This window comes from Microcaecilia unicolor, chromosome 10, assembly GCF_901765095.1.
Source record: "Microcaecilia unicolor chromosome 10, aMicUni1.1, whole genome shotgun sequence".
Lineage (NCBI taxonomy): Eukaryota > Metazoa > Chordata > Amphibia > Gymnophiona > Siphonopidae > Microcaecilia > Microcaecilia unicolor.
The window spans coordinates 167,638,139-167,660,701 of record NC_044040.1 but is presented as its reverse complement, the minus strand read 5'-3'; the positions used below and the strand labels follow the sequence as shown (position 1 = coordinate 167,660,701).

The 22,563-nt window shown below is 39.3% G+C and overlaps 1 protein-coding gene across 1 annotated transcript in view; it reads left to right on the top strand.

Annotated features, from left to right (window-relative positions):
* Window positions 1–22,563, top strand: part of DOCK10 (dedicator of cytokinesis 10) — a 370,777-nt gene that overhangs the window by 309,825 nt on the left and 38,389 nt on the right. Inside the window, exons 48-50 of the mRNA XM_030216095.1 lie at window positions 7,691–7,797; window positions 12,664–12,786; window positions 20,614–20,727. Of these exons, the coding sequence (XP_030071955.1) occupies window positions 7,691–7,797; window positions 12,664–12,786; window positions 20,614–20,727 (344 nt within the window). The remainder of the gene's footprint in view (window positions 1–7,690; window positions 7,798–12,663; window positions 12,787–20,613; window positions 20,728–22,563) is intronic.

The window sequence follows — 22,563 nt, the reverse complement described above, 5'->3', positions numbered from 1 at the left end:
CTTCGATATGGCTTACTATATAGCTGAGGGACAGAGATCAGATATATGATGGGAACTAGATGTGTGGTACAGAGTCAGTTGGGATAAACTCTAGGCAAGTTCTTTGTACAGTTAAGCAAGAGATAAGGAACTGATTTAAGTTACAGTGTGTGTAGCAAACTAGTCCAGGTTCAGAATGAGTATATAGTCAGTCACCCTATGTATTAAAGGCTTGGGAGAAAAGCTAGCTTTCAACTGCAGCAGGACTGGTTTCTGGGTGCTGGACTGGTTCCCCAGCATGGTGGACTGCCAGTGCTGCAGCTCCCACACACCAGAACATTCCTTCGGTATGGAGCCGCACAGTCCTTTGCTGCTTCCAGCACTGGCACCCCCTAGGTGTGCACACAGGGGGTCTTCTTTTAAAGATTCTGCAGCGGAAACTGGATGGGATGCCCACTGATGACCTCATCTGCTGGGGGTCCTTATAAGGGACCTTAGAATTCTTCCCCTCTGCCTTCACAACAGGTCTTCAGGAGCTGTGCCTTCTCTTGCCTTGCCTCGTGTGTCTTCAGGTTCATGCCTTGTCAGCCAGGTCTCCTAGTTCCTGCTTTGCCTACCTTGTCTTCAAATTACTGTTTTGTCAGCCTGGTCTCTGAGTTCCAGTCTTGCCTGCCTTGTGGTGTCTCCAAGTTCCAGCCTTGCCTGCCGTATCTCCAAGTTCCAGCCTTGCCTACTGCAGCCCAGCTTTGTCTCCAGCTCCAGTCCAGCCTTGTTTTCAGCTCCAGCCCAGCCTTGTCTCCTATTTCAGTCCTGTCTTGTCTTGTCTGATTTGTCTTGTTTTGCCTTGCTTCATCTGGATTCAGTTCTAGCCTTGTCTGCCTTGTCCTGCCTAGTCTTGTTTGCTTTGTCCTGCCTAGACTTCTCTGCCTTATCCTGCCTAACCTTGTCTGCCTTGTCCTGTCTAGCCTTGTCTACAGCCAAGCCCTGCCTGTCTTGTCTCCAGTTCAAGCCCTGCCTGCCTTGTCTTCAGTTCAAGCCTTGCCTGCTCTGCCCGTCTCCAGGTTGAGTCTGCCTTGCCTAGTACTTTGCCTAGTGCTCTGCCTATCCTGAGTGACTTGCCTGCTATTAGCCGGTTCATGGCTATTGCCCAAGGGGTCACTTGCCCTGAGTCTGTGACAGAAATAATCTGGTTTCCCCTATTCTATCCTCTTCCTTATGAGCAGACCAACCTGCAAGAGTTTTGAGATGTTCTAATGCTAAACTTTTGGAAGTGCCATCTTTTCAGGTCAGGGCCGCCGAGAGCCGGAGCCGGGCCTGGGACAAGGCCGCCCTCGGGCCCCCCCACCCGAGATCGCCGCCCACCCGAGATCGCCTGGCCCTGCCCACCCGAGGTCGCCGGGCTCCCCTCCACCCGCTATCGGGCCGGGCCCTTGGAACTAACCTTAAGCCTCCTTTCACTCAGCAGGGCAGACCTCTCCTCCTTCCTTCTGTGCCCCGCCCTCGCGGATGTTACGTCAGGCGAGGGCAGGACATGGAAGGAAGGAGTGGCCTGACCTGCTGCTGCTTGCTGCAAAGTGAAAGGAGGCTTAAGGTTAGTTCTGGGAGTGACAGAGGGCGGGCCAGGCGCCGGCGCCGGGCCATCCTGGAGGCCCGGGACCCGGGACTTTTGTCCCCCCTGTCCCCCCTCTTAGCAGCCCTGTTTCAGGTTATCTAGCTAAATGAATATCATAGGTCTTCTTTTAAAGTTAAGGGGTCAAAATTGTGGAACAAGTTGCCTATGTACATTACATCTTTGAAGCCCTTAGATCAGTTTAGAAGGGAGCTTAAAACATTGTTATTCTTAGAAGCATTTGGCAACCAGCAAGCCTCTGTTTAGGATGAGTCATATCTGCTTTGGTAAACTAGTGACTAATGTGCAGTTGATATTAGTTTGCTTACTGTGTGTGAAGTCCTTGGTGTAGTATGTATGTGATGGTAAGTTTTTGTTATGATTTGTCGTTTCATCACTATGATTGTACTTATTGTAAACTGCCAAGAGCTCTATGGATTGTGCAGGTTATAAATGTTTTAAATGAGTACTCTATGATGATTTCTTTGTCCTTGAATATGCCATATACATTTTTTGAGTAACTAATATCAAATGCACACATGAGCAGAAACCATACAGAGGCTCTGTTAATGATCATTACTTTGGAAACATGTCAACATACAATTCCTTTGTCCATATACATTTCAGATCAATGAGCATGAGGAGGGTTTTAGTGTCAGGCTGGAATCCTTGGCGAGGCAACCTAGAGAATGAAGTTTGTCATTCTGTCAGCAAGATGACTGAAAAATGGAAACGTGTCATTTACTTCTTGCACTAATATAGACTGACATGGATATGAGAACAGGCTCAAATAATTTCTTGAAAAGAGCAAGGCAGACAATCCACAAAATCCAGAACAAGAAGATATCTATCACCAAAATGCAGCAGGGCACAGAAGATTGTCCATCACCAAAAGCATTCATTTACTGCATGAATAAAACACATTAAAAACCCATGGCCATGTTTTGCCCACTTTTGGGCTAATAACTGTTGATAAATACCAAACACAAATTAGTAAAATCTTTAAAAATATAAATAATCATTAAAACCAGTGACAGTAGCACTTCCTTACATATATACAGAATATTAGAAACTCTATATCATTCCAAATCAATTTGAAAGCAAAGTAAAATACTTCCACATAAAAACCATAATATGCACAAGAGGTGGAATGGAAAGCCAGCATACATAAGCAGTGTCTTTAAGAGGTGTCACCTATACTTAGTTCAAAGCTATAAAATAAATAAAATAGACAATAAGCCATATTTTTCAAGTACTCAGAAAAACATCATCTTTAAAAACCAAAACTATTGACCATCTGTAATTGATATGTTGGTCAGATAAAATATTTCTTTAAAAAGTAAGAGTGAAGTCACAGCACTTTCTCCCGCATACAGCGAGTGTGGCGAATCTGCACATGCTGTTTCTCTCACACATTTATCTCAGCTACTAAAGAGGTCAGAGGTCACTACATTAAAGCTACCTAAAAACCTAAACTAAACCGCACTAGTCCTCAAAACCTATGGGCTTCATCGCATTGGCCACGTGAGAATCACTATCACAGCTTAGTAAATGGAGCCCTAAAGCTGCTAAAAAATATATCCATTTTGAGGAGTAAAAATGCTCATACTAGCTCAAAAACGCTAAAACTTTTAAACCTACACCAATTTCAAAACCAGTGGTCTCATTTGAAAGAGCTTCTCATGCTGAGCAAAATCACATCAAAAACACAATTTTTCCATGCTGAAATCACTCATAAAATGTTAAAATAGCTAAAAATCATATGCATTCTAATTCTATGTGTTCCAATGATGTCATTACACACTGATGATGTAATTGGATGCTTCGTGTACAGGGGATAACCCTAAAACTCCTCAAAACCACTCAAAAACAGCTAAAATAGAACTTCTAAAAGCTGCATTTATATTTCTGAAGATAAATAATAACAGCACACAGGAAAAAGTAGATGGTGACTGAAGAACCCCTAACAATCTTCAAAACCAGGGCCGTGCTGATGCAGTAAAGCGCCGCAGGGGGGCGCTTGCCTTCGAGGGGCACCACTGCCCTGCCGTCCGTCCGTCTGCTCACTTGCAAAATCTTTCACCTGAACTTGTGATTCTCCTATCTCTGCTGCCCTCCCCTTTTCATGCAAAGGAGCAGTATTAATTGAGGCAGACAGGCTCTTCAAGTTACGTGAGAACACAACCAGATTGCTATTTATGCTTCCGTTTGGGGCTAGCTCCTCAGTCAGGGTGAGTTTCAGAGCTTGAAACAGCATTCAAATTAAAGAGAACCTGAAATTTTAAAAGTGCTAAAAATAAGTTTTAAAAGTATTTGCCTTAAATCTAATTGCAGAATTCAGGTGCTGGGAGTATGTACTTGGTTGTCATATGCTCAGATTTGTTTAAATCATATGCAAATTAGTCCGGTGTTTTTCACTAAACATTCCCATGAGTGTCTGTATGTTAATCTGCTTTCAAATAGCGCTCTCTGATTGGATGATCAGCTTCTGTTAAGATATCTGCCCGGGAAGTGAACAGAGAGCTGTCCTTTGCCAAGAGAGACATCCAGCTGTGACTTCCTGTGTTTGTTGACTGAAGTTATAAAAGAGTGCCTGATTGTGGTAAATGAGAAAATATAAGTGAAAAGAGATTGGTGGCGATTGAAGTTTCTCTAGTGAGAAAAGGATCTGAATATTTCAGGATTACTTGAAGTTTATGAAGAATAGAAAAGGGTGAATTTCAGTTTAAGAGTGTTTAAATGCTGTAAGCTATATAAAGGCTAGGTAGATTTAAGTGACTGTAAGCAAGGAAACCTTAATATTTGATCTGAAATAAATATTTGATCTGAGATAGTTGATCAGAGATAAATGTTTGATCTGAATTATATCCTTTGGTGCAAAGGAGATTAGAATGCACTAGAGTATTTCTTTCTGTTTACCAGTACAGTCAAATAATTCCATTCCACTTAAATAATTTTTTGTTATATATATGAGGGAGTAGTATCTGGATTTATTGTAAATCAAATTGATTCCATTCACAGGAATTCATATTCACCTTCACCTTCATGCATTCATCTGATATTATCTTTTAAGGATGAAGTTTTATTTTATGTTCACTCTGTCTCTTGTGAGCTGAGCACAGTTAGTTTCCTCAGCTGGCACGACTACATATTAGAGGTATTTTGATACTGTGTGAAGTTTTACCACAGACGGGTGACATATATAAAACATTCTCCTTGGATAGGATGTGATATGTGAAAATACATTTTGCTTTAATGAAATTGCTAAACTTTAGAGTCAGAGACTTATCAATGAGGGATACATACAGTGCTATTTTTTCCTGAGGTCCGGCTTACTTGCCTGCTCCCTTCTGTTCCTGCTCTGCTGGATGGGGGGGGGGGGGGAGTGCCAACCGATAGTCTGCAGGGGGGGCACCAGAGACCCTAGGCACGGCCCTGTTCAAAACTATATAAAAACAACTAAAACAATTGCAAGGAACCAGAGAATCCTACTGAAGGCAGCGCTCAAAGTTCATGGAAAGGTGGATAAAAGCAGGGTGATGTCTAAAACACCTCAAAAACTACTAAAAACAAGATGTTGAGCACTGGAAAAAAATAAGTAGTGGCTGGGGTGCCTCTAAAACTGATCATAAAAACACATCCCACCTCAAATCACAAACTGTGAATAAAATCCAAATATAAAAAGCATATATGCAAAGAAGACAACATTACAATCATAAAATCATAAGATATAAATATACAGATAAATGCATATCTATCAGAATAAATTCATAGATAAATAAATAAATATTCAAAAACAGCAAATAAAAGCAGAAAAAATAAATACATTATAAAGACACTGATAAATCTGTTTCCATGTTAAGAACAATGAATCTCTACTGCGTGATTTTCTAGGAGCTGCTAATGCACAGAGGGTCCTTTTACTAAGGTGCACTGAAAAATGGCCTGTGCCAGTGTAGGCGCATGATTTGGATGCGTGCAGATCCATTTTTCAACACACCTGTAAAAATTGCCTTTTGCTTATTTTGACCGAAACTAGACTTGCGGCAAAATGAAAATGGGAACACGTCCATTTTGGATCTCAGACCTTGCTGCCACCCATTGACTCAGCATAAGGTCTCACACGTTAACGGGGCGGTAATGATCTACATGCGTAAAATGCCTTTTACCGCCCGGTTAGCACCACACGCCAGAAAATAAAAATTATTTTCCGGCACATGTAGTGGACACGTGTAAAAAAACTAAATTAACGCCCGGGCCACATGGTAGCTGTGCGGTAATTCCAAATTAACGAGCGTTGGGAGTGCATAAGCGCCTATGTGGTTTAGTAAAAGGGCCCCAGAATTTAAAGTCCTGAAAGGAATGACCACTTTGGATAGAATGCTCAACCAAAGGCTTGTCCTTAGCATGCTCCATGATCCTGATATTCACACAGGCATACAGTAATATACACCACTCTATACTTCTTTCCAGTGATTGGATGGATAAAAAATTTGGAGCCCTGTTTACTAAGCCGCGCTATAGGTGCGCTATCTTTTTAGTGTGCACTAAAAATTAGCAAGCACTAACAACAGAGACACCCATTAGTGCTCGCTAATTTTTAGTGCACACTAAAAAGATAGCGCACCTATAGCGCGGCTTAGTAAACAGGGCCCCAAATTTTTTATCCATCCAATCACTGGAAAGAAGTATAGAGTGGTGTATGTTACTGTATATATTCTTATGGGTGTCTCTAGCATTAGTGTGCGCTAATTTTTAGCATACGCTAAAAAGTTTGCGTGCCTACAGCGCAGCTTAGTAAACAGGATGCTTGGTGTTCATATTGACTGTGCAAACAGAACAACTGCTGCATTGATAGTGGCTGGTGGGGAGTATATTCCTATCATCTTTAATCTGAGGCAATGCTGAGGTTGTATGCTACCATCAGCTCCTTCTCTGGGAAACATTCAAGATTTTGAATCACATGTCAGTGCTTCCTAAAAACTTTAACTATTTCTTTAGACTTGTGAGTAAATGACATGGTGCATACTATCTTTTCTTTTTTTTGTTGTCTATTAACAGGTTTGAGTAGGGTTTTCCTCTCTGTAGCTACCGCTCTTCTAAAACATTCATCTATGTATTTTTCTGGGTACCCTCTTTCTTTTAAACTTCTTCATATCCTTGGATCTTACATTGTACATAGTATTATCTGAGCAGAGTCTTTTAAGTCTTAAAAACTGGCTATAGGGCAAGTTTAATTTCATAGACTTGCTATGACAGCTCTGATAGTCTAATAACTTTTTTACATCTGATGGTTTCCTATAGATATAAGTACAGAACACTCATTGCTAGAGCTATTACCTATGCTCATCAACTACTTTCTGAGACTCACATAATTAATAATCTTTAAAAATAAAATGTGCAAATAATGATGATCTTCTTGTTACCCTTGATGTTGAATCCTTGTAAATGAACATTCCGCAGCAGGAAGCCGTAGAGATACTTTGGAAACGACTATTCCTTTCCTAGACATTCAAATTAGTATGCATGATGGAGTGTTCTTTACTGATATCTAATTTGTGTTTATGTGTTTATTAACAGTTATTAACTAGCCCCTGATGCAGTCAAGAAATGGACAAAACACGGCTGTGTTGGACTTTTAATATGTTTTATTTATGTGGTGAATCAATACTTTTGGTGATTGACAATCTTCTATGCTCTGCTGCTTTACTTTATTTGTTTATTTATTTATTTATTTATTTATTGCATTTGTATCCCACATTTTCCCACCGTATGGCAGGTTCAATGTGGCTTACATATTGCTAAAAAGGCAGTTACAAAATTTAGATTTGTAGAAGTCTAGCACATAATACAGAAGTACAATTATCACTTAGGTTGTGTTAGTATGATATATTAGCGTCAAATAATTCATTTTCCCAGTTCCGGATATTAGTGAGAGAAGCTCTGCTTATTGTGAAAGGGATAATAAGGGTGATCAGTCTTACAATGGGAGATGGTTTAATATCCCACAGCATTAGATTTTACTCATTTTTGCTGAGGACAGAGCAGTGAACCTTGTTTTCTATTATCAGATGCAATTATTTGTCTGTTACTGTTTTTAAGGCTTGTTTTCCTTGGGATGGCCTTCATTTCTCAGTATTACACCAAATATTAAAGAAGAAGGAGCCATGAAAGAAGATTCTGGAATGCAAGACACACCATACAATGAGGTCAGTGGTAGTGTAACCAGTGGAAGAATTTATTTATTTATTTAGTACCTGGCATCTGGGAGTTGAGGGAGGCTCTGAGACTCATGTGCAGTACAGTGAAAAGAGACCTACACTGACACCTGAGAAGTTAAAAAGTATTAAAACTAAGGTTTAAAAAGGATTGCATGTAATTAAATTGGCTGGCCATAAGGTTACATTTGCTTAGATGCTATGCAGATTAGTTCATTTTTGGAATGTTCCAGTTTAGGTGTTTGGGGGTCATTTTAAGTGAAACTTTTTAGAGGGTAAATGTCAGGGTATGGCTCTGATCTGACTCATATGGTTTAAATCCACAAATGAGGGTTTAAGGTATTATTTTTGATGAGAAATGTAAAATGGAATCTCTGTATGGAAATATGGTCTCAAATAGAGATTCCTGATTGGCTGCACTACTCCTGTTAGTGTTTGTGCTTGATGACAGTCACAGAGAGCAACGGAAGATCCTGAGAGGAGAAGACCTGCTTCTGGCTTGTCTGTGTGTGAGAAGTCTAAAAGAAGTGGATATTTGTCAAACTCTGAATGAAATAATAAAAGAGTGACTGGTGATTATAGAGGTGAAAGTACTAAAAAGCATAAGAGGTTTGTACTACATGTTAAAGGTTTTGATGTTTCCCTGTGAGAGAAAGGTGGTGCTTCACAGGTTGAAAATAAATCCCTAAGGATATTATATAAAGTAGAAATTAATTGGGATACTATTTAAGAGATAGTTTGTGTTGAGAAGTGCTGAAAGGCAGCATATATAAATAATCTTTTGGTGTGTTTGAAGTGAAGGAAATAAGAAATGATATGATAGGTACTGAAATACCTATATTCTGAGTTATTGCCTATAAAAAAATTATCTAATACTGTAAGAGTATAGTAAAGCATTAATAGGAGTTAAACCCACTGAATGCAGTATGACTGGTGTGTGAGTGAGAAGCTCATCTTTGGAATCAGCCATATTCTTCCCTAGAGAAGAACAGATGCTCTTTTTTAGTCAGGGCTATAGAACAAATATAATAATTTAAGACAGGAAATCAGATTTAGAATATTTATTTTAATTTATTTTTGCCTATATAGAATCCAGTTCAGGTTCCAAGAATAGGCAGGCTCATACTGAGATGTACACACAGTAGGGAGATAGCATTTCTCTTGTTATTTTCTTTAAGAAACAGGTTTAGGAAGAAGATCAAGGAAAAGTCCTTCAGGGCAGATGAACTGTTTCAGGACTCCAGAAAACAGGAAGTTCAGCTAAGTACTCAAGAGAAGAAAACTTAATGAAACTTTGAAATTGAAAAAGTGACAATTTGCATTTACCTTATACACTCATTCTTACCTTGAGGAACTGAAAACCTAAGAAAGAAAGAAAACATCAACATAGGTTTAATTATTCCTTGACTATATATATCATCAAAAAGCAAAACAATTTCCCTCTATTTTCTTGCTACAGAGGTCCTTATACAGAGTCCTGTATAAGAAAGCAGCAGAAGATAAGTGTACCTTTTAAGTAAAGTGACATTACTAAGGATTAAAAAGTTTTAAAAAATTATGCAGAGGTTTTTTGGCTAATGAGGATGCTCGTGGTAGGCAAAACTTTGCAGAGTAAAGTAATCAAAGTGCCGCCAAACGAGTCAGTGAGCCTATAAATTTAAAAGATTGGCTCACTGAGCGTCTGAAGCCTTTTCCTCTGTAGCAAGAAAATAGAGGGAAATTGTTTTGCTTTTTGATGATATTTTGATGAAAAGGGCGAGCAAGCTCCATATTGAGTATTAATTTTGACTATATATATGTAATCTAGAATATAACAAATTAGTACTTACTAGAAATAAAGGAATTCCTATAGGAGAAAAAGAATTTAAATGTGTTAAGTGAAAGTTTACTAAGAAAACTTATACTGAATTTATTTATGGTTTCTGTAAGATATTTACCTGAGGTTGTTGGGAATTTTAATGATTGCTATTGAAAAGAAAAGCATATTTTAGAGTGTAACACTGGATCCAGTAGGGATTTTAGCTATTTATCATATTTATTATATCAGTCTTATAGAACACCTGAATTTGTCCCTGACTTGTGTGTGAATTAAATTGATTCTCTCTATAATAATCACCGTTAATGCATTCATCCGGTAACATCTTTCTCAGGATGATGTTTGTTTGTGTTCACTTTGCCTTCTTGTGAGCTACCCACAGTTAACCTCGGCTCACACGACTACATACAAGAGGGAAAATTGAACTGTGTGTTGTTCGCAGGACAGGCAGGTGACAGTAGTACTATATGTATCTAGTCCATGGCTGTCCTGTGGAACCCACAGCTTATCAGGATATCTGCATTTGCATATATTGAATGGCTCATGCATGCCAGTTTATCTCATAAATTTTTAATTGTGTATATCTCGAAAGTCTGACTGGTTGTAGCATCCTTTGGACAAGTATGGGAAGCTCTAATCTAGTCCTTATTGAATGAGGCATTATATATAGTAATTATTCTAATACCGTAGGATTATTTTTTGCATGTGGTACCATCTTGAAAACCTTGGGCCAATATTCAGTAGACCAGCAACTGAGAAAGTTATTCAGATATGTTTATATAGGAAAGAATAAGGATAAAACATTTGATATACTGCCTTTCTGTGGTAAAACCAAAGTGATCTACATATTACATTCAGGTACTTTCTCAGTTCCGAGTGGGTTCACAATCTGTTGTTCTTTTTTATATGGGGCAATGAAGGGTCTATTAGAATACTAGTATAACCTGCCATCAGCATTGTAGCATGCTTGAATAACCTGGAGTTCATTATAGAATACTAGCATAACCCAGCAACGGCATTATAGCATACTAGCATAAACCAGAATCTGTTATAGAATATTTGCATAACCTGGCACTGGCATTATACAATAATAGCATAACCTAACATCGGTATTATAGAATGCTAGCATAACCCGGCATCAGCACTGTAAAATACTACCATAACACAGAGTCCATTATTATAGAATACTAGCATAACCCAACATCAGTAGAATGCTAGCATAGCCCAGGGTCCATTATAGAATACTAGCATAACCCAGCAATGGAATTATAGCATACCAGCATACACCAGAATCTATTATAGAATATTAGCATAACCTGGTATTAGCATTATAGACTACTAGCATAACCCAACATCGGTATTATATAATACTAGCATAGGCCAGAGTCCATTATAGAATACTAGCATGACCCTGCATCGGCACTGTAGAATACTAGCATAATGTAGAGTCCATTATAGAATACTAGCATAACTTGGCATTGGCATGATTAACATTTACATGCCTGGGGTTACACCAACCATAGACCTGGCATAACTACATTCATGTAAATGTGGCGGGGCATGTGTAACCGACAGTCCACCCATGCCCCTCCCATGCTTCACCCATGTGAATTACCCTTTTACAATGCCACCTACATATGCTCTTACAGAACAGTGTTTAGTCATTTTTCTGCCACTTACACATGTAAGTGAACTTTTACCTACAACAGTGTCAGTATTATGTACATTTATGCATGCACATGGTGCATGCAGGTGCCCAGTTATAGAACTGCCCTTTGCTTTTAATAAACATGCAAATGCATGCATGCTGCAAATATGTATGCACAGCATGTAACATTAGGTATATTTATAAAATGAGAATCATACTCTTTAAGGGGAGAAATTATCAATATGGGCTACCATTAAGATATGTTATTTTACTGTTCACCCCATTTATTAGTAACTAGCCAGCTTATTTTCGAACGAGAAGGCCAGCCATCTTCAGACACAAATCGGGAGATGGCCGGCCATCTCCTGAAGCCGGCGAAATCAGTATAATTGAAAGTCAATTTTGGCCGGCTTCAACTGTTTCCGTCGCAGGGCCGGCCAAAGTTGAGGAAGCCGTTTCAGCAGGGTACGAAAGGTGGGACGGGGGCGTGGTTACGAGATGGCCGGCTTCGGCCAATAATGGAAAAAAGAAAGCCGGCTCTGAGGAGTATTTCGCCGGCTTCACTTGGTCCATTGATTTTTAGGACCAAGTCTCAAAAAAGTGCCCCAACTGAGCAGATAACCACCGGAGGGAATCGGGGATGACCTCTCCTTACTCCACCAGTGGTCACCAAGCCCCTCCCACCAAAAACAAAAATGAAAAATCATTTTTTGCCAGCCTCTTTGCCAGCCTGAAATGTCATACCCAGCTCCATGACAGCAGTGCACTTCAGGCAGGTGGACCCAGGTCCATCCCCCCCTACCTGTTACACTTGTGCTGGTAAGTGTTGAGCCCTCCAAACCCCCCCAAAACCCACTGTACCCACATCTAGGTGCCTCCTTCACCTCTAAGGGCTATGGTAGTGGTGTACAGTTGTGGGGAGTGGGTTTTGGGAGGGATTTGGGGGGCTCAGCACCCAAGTTAAGGGAGTTATGTACCTGGGAGCAATTTTTGAAGTCCACTGCAAATGCTGCAAATGCTGGCCCCTCCCACGACCAAATGCCTTGGATTTGGCCGGGTTTGAGATGGCCGGCCTCGGTTTCCATTATCGATGCCAACCATCTCAAACCCAGCCATCTCTGACATTTGGCCAGCCCCAACCGTAACGAAAGATGGCCGGCCATCTTTTTCGATAATATGGTTCGGGACTGCTGGCGCCATTCGATTATGCCCCTCTACGTCTCATTGCATAAAATGGGACCTGTGCTAAAAATGCACAAGTTAGTGATAAAGTAACACATCTCAACTGTAGACCACATTGATAACTGCACAGCTAAATAGCATCACATTAATAAAGTTCACCATGAAAGGTTTAGTATTATTTTATTGTTATTTTTTATTCTTTTAACTGCAGAATATCCTGGTGGAACAGCTAGAACTTTGTGTGGATTATCTGTGGAAGTCTGACAGATATGAGCTTATAGCAGATGTTAACAAGCCTATCATCGCAGTGTTTGAGAAACAAAGAGACTTCAAAGTAGGTTTAGTCATATATATATTTATCTTCAATATATTTAAGATGCAAGAACCAGGACTCTCAAAATTTACTGTCGCTCTCTAAAGACATCTAAATTACTGATATGGCACAAAAACGGATGATTGTATTGAAACATATGGCACAGGAGGGATTGTTAGGTTATCAGGAGGCCAACAGAAATTAAGGTTGGTTGAAGGTGGCCAACATCTGACAAGCCAAGGGTTGACGTGGTTCCAAGTTAAGGTTTTACAAATTGTTGTTATTAATGTTATGGCTCAAGTTAATCATTTTCAATAGTTTGTAGCTAAATTAAAGCTCTTCGTGCTAATTGTAAATGGGGGTGGTGGTGGTATTAATCCATCTACCTATGTTCTCGCTTAGCACAGCTAATCACAACCTGTAACATTTTGTTACAAGCTGCTATGCATAACATGGAGTTGAAGGTAACTTTGAGTATTAAAGGGAAACTGCAGTATCTTTATTTGCTAAGAATATAACTATAAATAAGCCCTCTAACCATTTACCATAAAAGGCTATCATTTGGGGAACATCATCTTTAAAAAAAAACAGCATCCTTTCTTAAAATGTTTAACATGTTGCTTGTAATTGATTCTACTAATGCTATCATATTAGAAAATCTAGCCATGTCCCCTTTTCAGATACACACTAGAAAAGTTGGGTGTTTATCCTTATAGAACTTACACACAAGGGGTGACTATATTTCAATATAGTTGTATTAGTTCTAATGCACAGAATACTAACAACTATCCAAATACCAAATTCCTTTATTAAATGTTACAATAAACAAATGATTTAAAATTGTATTCAACTGCTAATATACTCATTCCACTCACACTACTACATACACATCACATTCACCTCTCTCACGCTCTCACCTATCATATACAGATTACAAACATTAAACTTCTCATAAATATAGCATAATATGCAACATGGGGCCAAATTGATGTAAATAGCATTTAGCTCCAAATACGACAGTTCATCTCTTGCTGATATTGCAGGAATCAGCTGTTAACAGAGCGAGCGGCTGCGCATAACCGCCCACCCACTTTCTTAATTAGAAAATTGCTTTCATCGGGTGAACAACACACAGCCAGATCTGCACAAAACTTCTAATCAAAGTCACTTAACTGCAATAATTAGTTGTTAGCGTCCAATTGTTACTAGATAAGGGCTCATTAATCAATTAAGTTCCATATGCATCCTGGGCCTGTGCCCATGAAACTGGGGGAAAATAATTTAAATAGGTGTTAATTGGACAAGCACTGAAAAACCATCACTTCCTTTGGTACCGTTTCAACCCTCCCCAGTTTGCTTTGTATCCTCAACTCAGTTTTTAACGACTCCTAGGTGATAGAAAAGTATATATTTGATTCCTCTGAAAAAGGTACTCGGCAAGTCTACCTATGGTGTGCAAACACAAACTTTTTGTATCTTGTAAGAACCCCTAATTAGCTACAAAATAAACACATATGTGTAGAATCTGATTTGTGCGTTTGTAATATCACAACTCGATTAACGTAATACGATCTATTCAGGGACATTTAAACCCAACTTCATATACTCCAGAACTCTGTTACCCATTGGGGCTGACTCTGTGGGTGCTGTGGGTGTTACCTGGCTATTGTACAATGCCCGAAAGTTTGATCATGTTTCCCATTTACTGAAGAAACTCCAGTGGCTACTGGTTCACTTGCACATTCAGTTTAAAACTTTATGTATCACCCACAAAACTATTCATTTAGATATACCACTATGGTACTCGTTTTCAAAGCAGATGCCTTAAAAAGTCCATCTGCTAAAAATGTCCAACTCCTGATTTTGGAAAGTCAGAATTTGGACGTTTCACACTGCAGTTCATCCAAATAGCAAGGGGGCATGTTTTGGCTGTGTTTTGGGTGGGACTAGGGAGGGCCCAATGGTAGGCCTCCAACAGGAATTTTCGAATGGGAAGAAATGTCCATGTCTTAAAAGAGGTACGTTTTTATCTAGACCTGTTTCAGTCATGTCCAAGTTACAAAAAGTCGCTCTAATTGAGTGGCTGACCACTGGAGGGATTAAGGCATGGCCCTTCGTTAATCCCTTCCCCCCCCCCCCCCCCCCCATGGTTGCTGTCCCCGTCCCTCTCCTCTGAAAGTGAAACTGAAAAGGAAAACCAGGCTTTGTGTCAGCTGCAAGTATTATAGCCATTCTGACCCTAAGCAGGTCAAAGGTGTAGCCTAGTGGTTAGTGCAGTGGACTGTGTATCAAGCAACCCAGATTCAAGTCTACATGCAACTCTCTTTTTTTTTTTTAATAATTCTGAGCTTTGCAGGAACAGAAAAATACATACCTTACCTAAATATATGAGACATCTTCAAGTCTGAAGTCTATTGAAGTGGTGTATATTCAGGTACAATAGGTATTTTTCTATTCCTGGGGGGCTTAGAGATACAAAATAAGAGTTAAAGTACAATTTGAATCAGGTTCCCTTGGTTTAAAGTCTGTTGTACTATCCACTAGGCTACTCCTCTGTTCTGCAGGCACATCTGTGTGGCCATATTTATGAAAATGATATCAGACAGATGTTTATGTCCCTGTTTTTTTGTTGTTCAAAAGTTGGACATTTCAGTTTGAAAAATTGCTATTCATTTTAAAATTGCTATTCATTTTGGATGTTTTCAGTGCAAAAATGTCCATCTCACAGCCATAATCGGACAGGAAATCTAGACATTTTTCCTGTTTGATTATGACTGTAAGATGGACCTCTTCTTTTTTGAACATTATAAGCAGACATTTTTTTGGACTTAGACGGGGTTTTTTTGAAAATGCTTCTATATGTCATCTTCACTTACACGTTATACTCCAACCTGCTTTCTCAGATCTCTTGATGCAAACAGACTTTTCTGCTCCAAAAAGAATCCACTAGGGGGGGCTGATGCTCAAAGCTTATGAGGCTTGTAGCATTCCGTTATTATGTTATTATGCGCCTAATGCTCAAAAGGTTTTGGTGCTTTTCCTGTTCGCGAAAGCAGTGGCTGAAAACTAGGTGCAAATGTATTAAAACAAGCTCACTAGTATTAAAATAAACATTCTGTGAGACGTACAGATGTTTCTGTGCAATGCACAGAAGGGAGCACCTACCTGTACCATTCAAACTTTTCTGGCAGGTCCGAGGTGGCAGTGCATATGAAAGGGCAGCTTCTCAATATTGGAGCACATCTACTGCACTTCTTTGCCCCCCCCCCCCCCTCGCACCCTCTGGCCTGGGCACACACAGAACATTGACACTTACCATGAGACTGTTCTGCACATATACTGGGACCTTTCCCTACTGAACTTCACACAGACTTTCTGCACATCTCAGTTACATGCAATTTTCTATGAGCATTGATCACTATTCCTCATTTGGTAAGTTCAACCGTGGCAATAAATGCACATGGCTATTAACGATGGCTTTTGAGCATCGGCCCCTTGAAACACAGCTTTTTTCTTTAAGGCTCCCAAACTGTGGAATGACCTTCCCTCCTCCATTAGATCTGAGTGCATTTAGTAGGAGATGTCTGCCTCACATTGACACAGTTCCTGCTGGCTACCACCCCTTTTCTCATTTTATTTCAGTTAGTAGTGAGAATGGTTTCTATCCTGCCATTGTATGGTGTTCCTTTCAAATTATATCTATTGTATTGGTATTATTTGAGTAAACCACTGTGATCTGTGTGCCAGGAATGGTGATATATCATGTTTTAAATAAACATAACAAACAATTTATAAATACCTAAGAAAAGGAACCATAAAAACAATGGTAGCAATAATATTTTTTTAAATCTGCAAAAGATCCTCCTTTAAAAGTGAAAAGTTTCTCTTTCTTTAGCTAAGTCAATGAAAAATAAGTTAGTTCCTCATGTGTGGCTTTGGTTTCAAGCAGGTGGATAGAGAAGTTTAGCCACACTATGCAAATTAAAGTTTGCAAAGTTTTTAGAGCAGAAAACCCACTGGTAAGGCAATACATCTGTTTCTCTTGGCTGTATTCCAAATGGTTCCCATTACTCTCAGGAGCTGCAAGGTCACTAGTTCCATTTTTTTTAAGCAGATAATGATGTAGTAGAGAACTATGGGGTCCTTTTACTCAGGTAAGCCAAAAAATGGCCTGCGCTGGTATAGATGAATGTATTGGATGGGCGCAGCGCATCTGTAAAAAAGGCCTTTTTGGGGGGCCAAAAATGGACGTGGGGGAGAATGAAATTTGGTGAGTGTCCATTTGGGCCTGAGACCTTACTGCCACCCATTGACTTAGCGGTAAGGTCTCATGCATTAACCAGGTGGTAATCATCAGCACGCATACAATTTTCAGGCGCACGTAGCGGCTGCACGTAAAAAATTAAATTACCACCTGAGCCATGCGGTAGTCGGGCGGTAGTTCAAAATTGCCATGCGTAGGACGCTCGTATGCACCTACGCGGCTTAGAAAAAGGGCCCCTTTATGCTTTGAGTTTATCTAGAAAAAAATTCTGTTCTTGATAACAAATGATTTACTAAGATTTAATTACATGACAGATGACTAACAAGGCTACCTCCTGAGACCAGCTTACTCTGTGCTATATACATTTTCTTGATTAATTCTATGTTCACAGAGTGCCTTTCTCTGTAATACATTTTTGCACTTACCTTAATTGATTCCAGGTCACCTATGGGTTATATCTGTGGTGCTGATGACCCTTTACTCAATGTCTGTGAATCATTACCCACAAAAGAAATTATGTAGCTACAAGTTGTTGTTTTTTCAGTTTGTATTTCTACTCCAAATAAATCAAAGAGGCGGAAAGAAAATTAAAGAGGAAAGGGAATGGAATTTCATATACTATCTTTCTATGGTTACAATCAAAGTGGTTTACATATTATATATACAGGTACTTATTTTGTACCTATGGCAATGGAGGGTTAAGTGATTTGCCCAGAGTCACAAGGAGCTGCAGTGGGAATTGAACTCAGTTCCCCAGGATCAAAGTCCACTGCACTAACCACTAGGCTACTCCTCACTAAGGCCACTGTTTTCTTCAGTTTGGTAAAAGGACCCCTTATGTTTTAAAATTGAAAAAAGAGCTAGTCAGTGAAGTAAATTATTCAGATTGCAATTTTGTCAGTGTTTATGATGGTTCAGGACTTTTCACATAGTCGGTAATTCCTTTATATATCTACCCACTTACTGAAAAAAAAAACATTTCCCTTGTATTTTCTGGCTTTTGCTTGACTGAATGTGTTGAACCAGAAAGCCAGGCTAGTCAAATGCTTTGCTTTCAACTGGGTTGTGAAGGCTCAGGGAGATAAAGAAATCTGACCAAGATCATACAGATCTGATGGTGTATCTTAAGCTTGACTCAAGATGTCTTCTGAATTCCAAGGTGGTGCTTAAACTTTTCGGTAGTTTTTCCTCATATGCTTCAGAAACATACCTTATGACACCACAGAAGGATGTAAATAATTCAGGCCCAATGAAAACGAAAACGGAGTCTCTGATTATTTTTCTGATCTAGGGATCATAAAATAGTTTTGTCAGATGGGACCAAGGGCAGAAGAACACCTTTCCAGTTGGAGAGGCCAACAAACCAGTCTCTGCTCCCACCCCCAAACTCTACAGCTACTGGTGATATGTTGGGCACAATATTGGTGGGACCATGGCCTCAGTGGCCCAGCCCATTCCTCTGCCTATGGATGGGACCGAGTATTGTCCAGATAGCATAAGAAACAAGAGATGTGCCTCTTTCCTCCCGCTAGTGAAATAGAGTCATGTATTTGTTTATAATTTCCTTTGGTCATCAAACATAGTTGATATGTTTTTTGAAAGCATGAAAGCCACTGTCTAGCTTAAAATATATTATATATATTTAGTGCTACTAACTGGATAGCAAACAGTGCTGCATATATATGGGCAGCGGTGATTGAGGCACACTGTATGGATAGTAGTGACATTCAGCCACTATAGCTAAGTGGTTTAAGTTAGAACAACCTTTTTGTTGGCCAAGATTAATCCACATAGCTAAATGGGTGTCAGCTGAATAATGCTAACAATCCACTGGGCATCCAAATGGCAGATGATGACAGTGGCCAAAAAACAAACAGGATGATAGGAATTATTAGGAAAGGAATGGTAAATAAGACCAAGAATACTATAACATCTCTGTATCGTTCCATGGTATGACCTCAACTTGAGTATTGTGTTCTATTCTGGTCACTGTGTCTCAAAAAAGATATAGTGGAATTAGAAAAGGTTCAAAGAAGAGTGGACAAAATGATAAAGGGGATGGAACTCCTCTCATATGAGGAAGAGCTAAAGAGGATAGGGCTCTTCTGCTTGGAAAAGAGTAGAACTGACAAGGCTTTCTGATTACATATATATATAAATATGTGTATATGCACACACAAAATTACTAATAACAGTATAACATGAACTCCTGATCATATAACATGTTTGTAACACATATAACCATTCCAATCTGAAATGCTTTTAAAAAGAAATTATCTGTAAATGATCATATTATCAAATACAAATTATTCATATTCAAATTATTATTTATGAAAGTCTAAGTCACTGTGACATCATTAACAGTAAGCTGGTACCCGGGCCTTTTTTCCAAATAATGGTAGGTTTACAGTGCAAACATTTTGAATACATAAAAATTGCTGGGTGGTCATGCTAAAAAGTCTGTAATTTTGTTGTTTTTAAAGATAATCTCATTCTACTTGGCACATAAAAATGTAAAATTTCAGCAGATGCTGAGAAAACAGCAAAAAAACTCTTGAGGTTTAAATTTTTTTTGCCTCACCCTGTATACTGCCTACACGGTGTCCAGAAAAATTGGACCCCTTACATAGTTTCAAAATACTTTGCAATTGTTTAAACATTGGCTTTTGTAGATACATTAGTATAGTGGGTTTTTCCTTAGCTAATTCATAATTTGTGTTCAAAGTGTCCTCCTTCAACCTTGACACATTCACGAAGTCTTCAACGCCACTGAGCTGTTTTCTCATGAATTCTGGGGTTTCATTAATTAAGAGCGCAACTATTTTGTGAGCTCGAGGCTCTGGAGCTCCATCCTGTTGAAAAATAAAGCACTCAGAAATGTCTCAAATTTCAGGCAAAAGTTTCTGCTGCAGTTGGACATTTTGGGGTTATTTGGAATAATGTTGGGGGTCCCTTTTTTCCAGACACTCTGTAGTTTCTAAAAAAAAATAAATGTCTGGCATCAGGAGCACACTGACCATTTGGGCAACTGAACAGTGCCCGAGGGCTCAGAGGCTCTAGGGTGCCAAGAGGCTCTACCCAGTTGCCTACTGCTGCACATTACAGCCTTCTCCAGTCCTACCTTGAAGGGTCCTGGCAGTCTACTGGCCTCAATTCTTTCCTGCTCGCTGCCACTATGCTGCCTTGCGGTGCTGTCATGTTTTTAAAATGGCTGCCGAGACTTCCTGCGATAGATTCGCGAGACTGCTGAGACCCATGAGACTACCATGATAAGTCTTGGCAGCCATTTTGAAAACACAGCGGTGCCAGGCGCAATAGCGGGCAGGAAAGATTGAGGTTCTTTCCTACCCCTAAGAAGCACTAGACCACCAGGGGCCCTTCAAGGTAGGACCGTGGAGGGCCTATTTTGGCTCAGGGTATGTAGGAGGGAGTGGCAACTGCAGTTGGGGGGGGGTGCAGCAGTGGGGCAATGGGCAGTGGCAGGGGGAGCCCCAATGATCTATATTGCCCCTCAGTCCTCTCCTGTCTGGCATAACTGCAGGTTTACACTTTTACAGCATTTTAATTTCTCACTTTCACTCTAGAGACTTTCGGAGGTTTACTATGACATCCATCGATCGTATCTAAAACTGACAGAAGTTGTGAATTCAGAAAAACGTTTATTTGGGCGATATTACCGTGTTGCATTTTATGGGCAGGTAAATATATCATGAGCATTTTATAATAAGTACACGAGATATTTTATATGGTACCCAGTACTTAGATTTGTATTGTGCCAAAGCAATGCTCTTCATAGTCGTTTGAAAAAATTAACAAATCAAGAAGTCTATATAAAGAAAGGGAGCATTTTTACAGTAATGGTTCTTGTGAAATGTGTTGCTTTCCTCCCAAATTTGGTACCACTGTTTTCCACTCAGTGCAGCATTATTTATTTATTAGGATTTCTTTTCTGCCTTTTTGAAGGAATTCACTCAAGGCTGTGTACAGTAAGAATAAATCAAACATAAGCAATAAACAAAATTTGATTTTGATTTAAATCAGCTAGAATATTACTGTGCAGTAAAAATAATAATAATAATCAAAAGGAATTTTTCATCTAATGAACCCTAAAAGGCAGAGGTGTCAAACTGCCATCCTGGAGGACTGAAAACCAATCAGGTTTCCAGGATATGTTTGTTGAATATGCATGAGATATATTTTCATACAGTGGAAGCAGTGCATTCAGATATCTCATTAATATTTCTTAATCACATACATGGGATGGCTCAATTAATATCAGTCAACACTAAGCACCTTGGTTTTTATTTAAAAAATGGTTTAGTTCAATTTTTAGCTTCTAAGTCTTGTTTAACTATAATATTGCATGATACATTTTTGTTTGTGTTTTTAACCTTTTTGATAGGGTTTGCTAGTTTTAGCAAATTCACCTATAATGTTCTATTACGTATTGTGTTGACATTGTAAATACCATGCCATACTTTGTACTGTTTTTGAATATTTTACTGCTGTAATTGTCTATTGCTCATGTTTAATCTATTCTTACTGTACACCGCCTTGAGTGAATTCCTTCAAAAAGGCGGCAAATAAATCCTAATAATAAATAAATAAAGACTCAGTATTTCCCCTCATTAAATTAGTATATGGTGTACCAGACTTATAGCTTCCATTGGTATGTTCCAGAGGGGCTTTAGGGGAGGTACTGAGTCTTTGTTATATGAGCACTGAGTTTTTATGATGTTAGGTATTATTTGAATAAAACATTTTTTGATGCTGTATGATATATTGTTTATTAGTCATATTATTGTATTGTTAATATTTCTTAAAGATATCCTGAAAACCTGGCTTGTTTGCCCTTCAGTACTGCAGTTTGACATCCTGCTAAACAGGAATGTACAGTTCATTTCTTTTCTGGACAGGCTTTGTTCTAGCCATTCTTTACGTGACTAATTGTTCCTGCCTCCCCAGCAACCATTCAAAATATCTGTTCTACAATTCTGTTGAGTTTATAGAATGTGGCAATGTGCGTTGGTCTCATTATATGTGCTTTAGTTGAGAAAAAAGCAAGTGAAAAGTATTCCTGCATTCTATGCATGTTTACCATTTGAGGTTTTAAATGCTGCCCACCATGTTTAAGTTATGTTCAGATATTCTGCGTCAGTGCTTAATATCTAGATATAACCCAGAGAACAATCCAGATAACTTAGGGCAGCTGTTTTGCGGTCCTAAATTATCCAAATAGTTGTCCAGATACTGAGATTGAATATTAGTGGCTCTTGGGGCAGTTGATAGAGATTTTCAGTGGCATTTCTATAAATGGTGCCCAAATTAAGTGCTAGGAGAATCCACACTAAACTAGTATTCTGAAAACGGTACTCAGCGTGGAGTGGTCTTTATAGAATACAAGCTTAGCGTGTATCTCACACCTAACTTTGGGTGTGACACTTATGCCTACTGAAACCTGGTACAAATGCTGGCATGCATGTAATCCACAGAGTAAGAGCATCTAACATATAGCTCACAGGCAAAAAATGGCT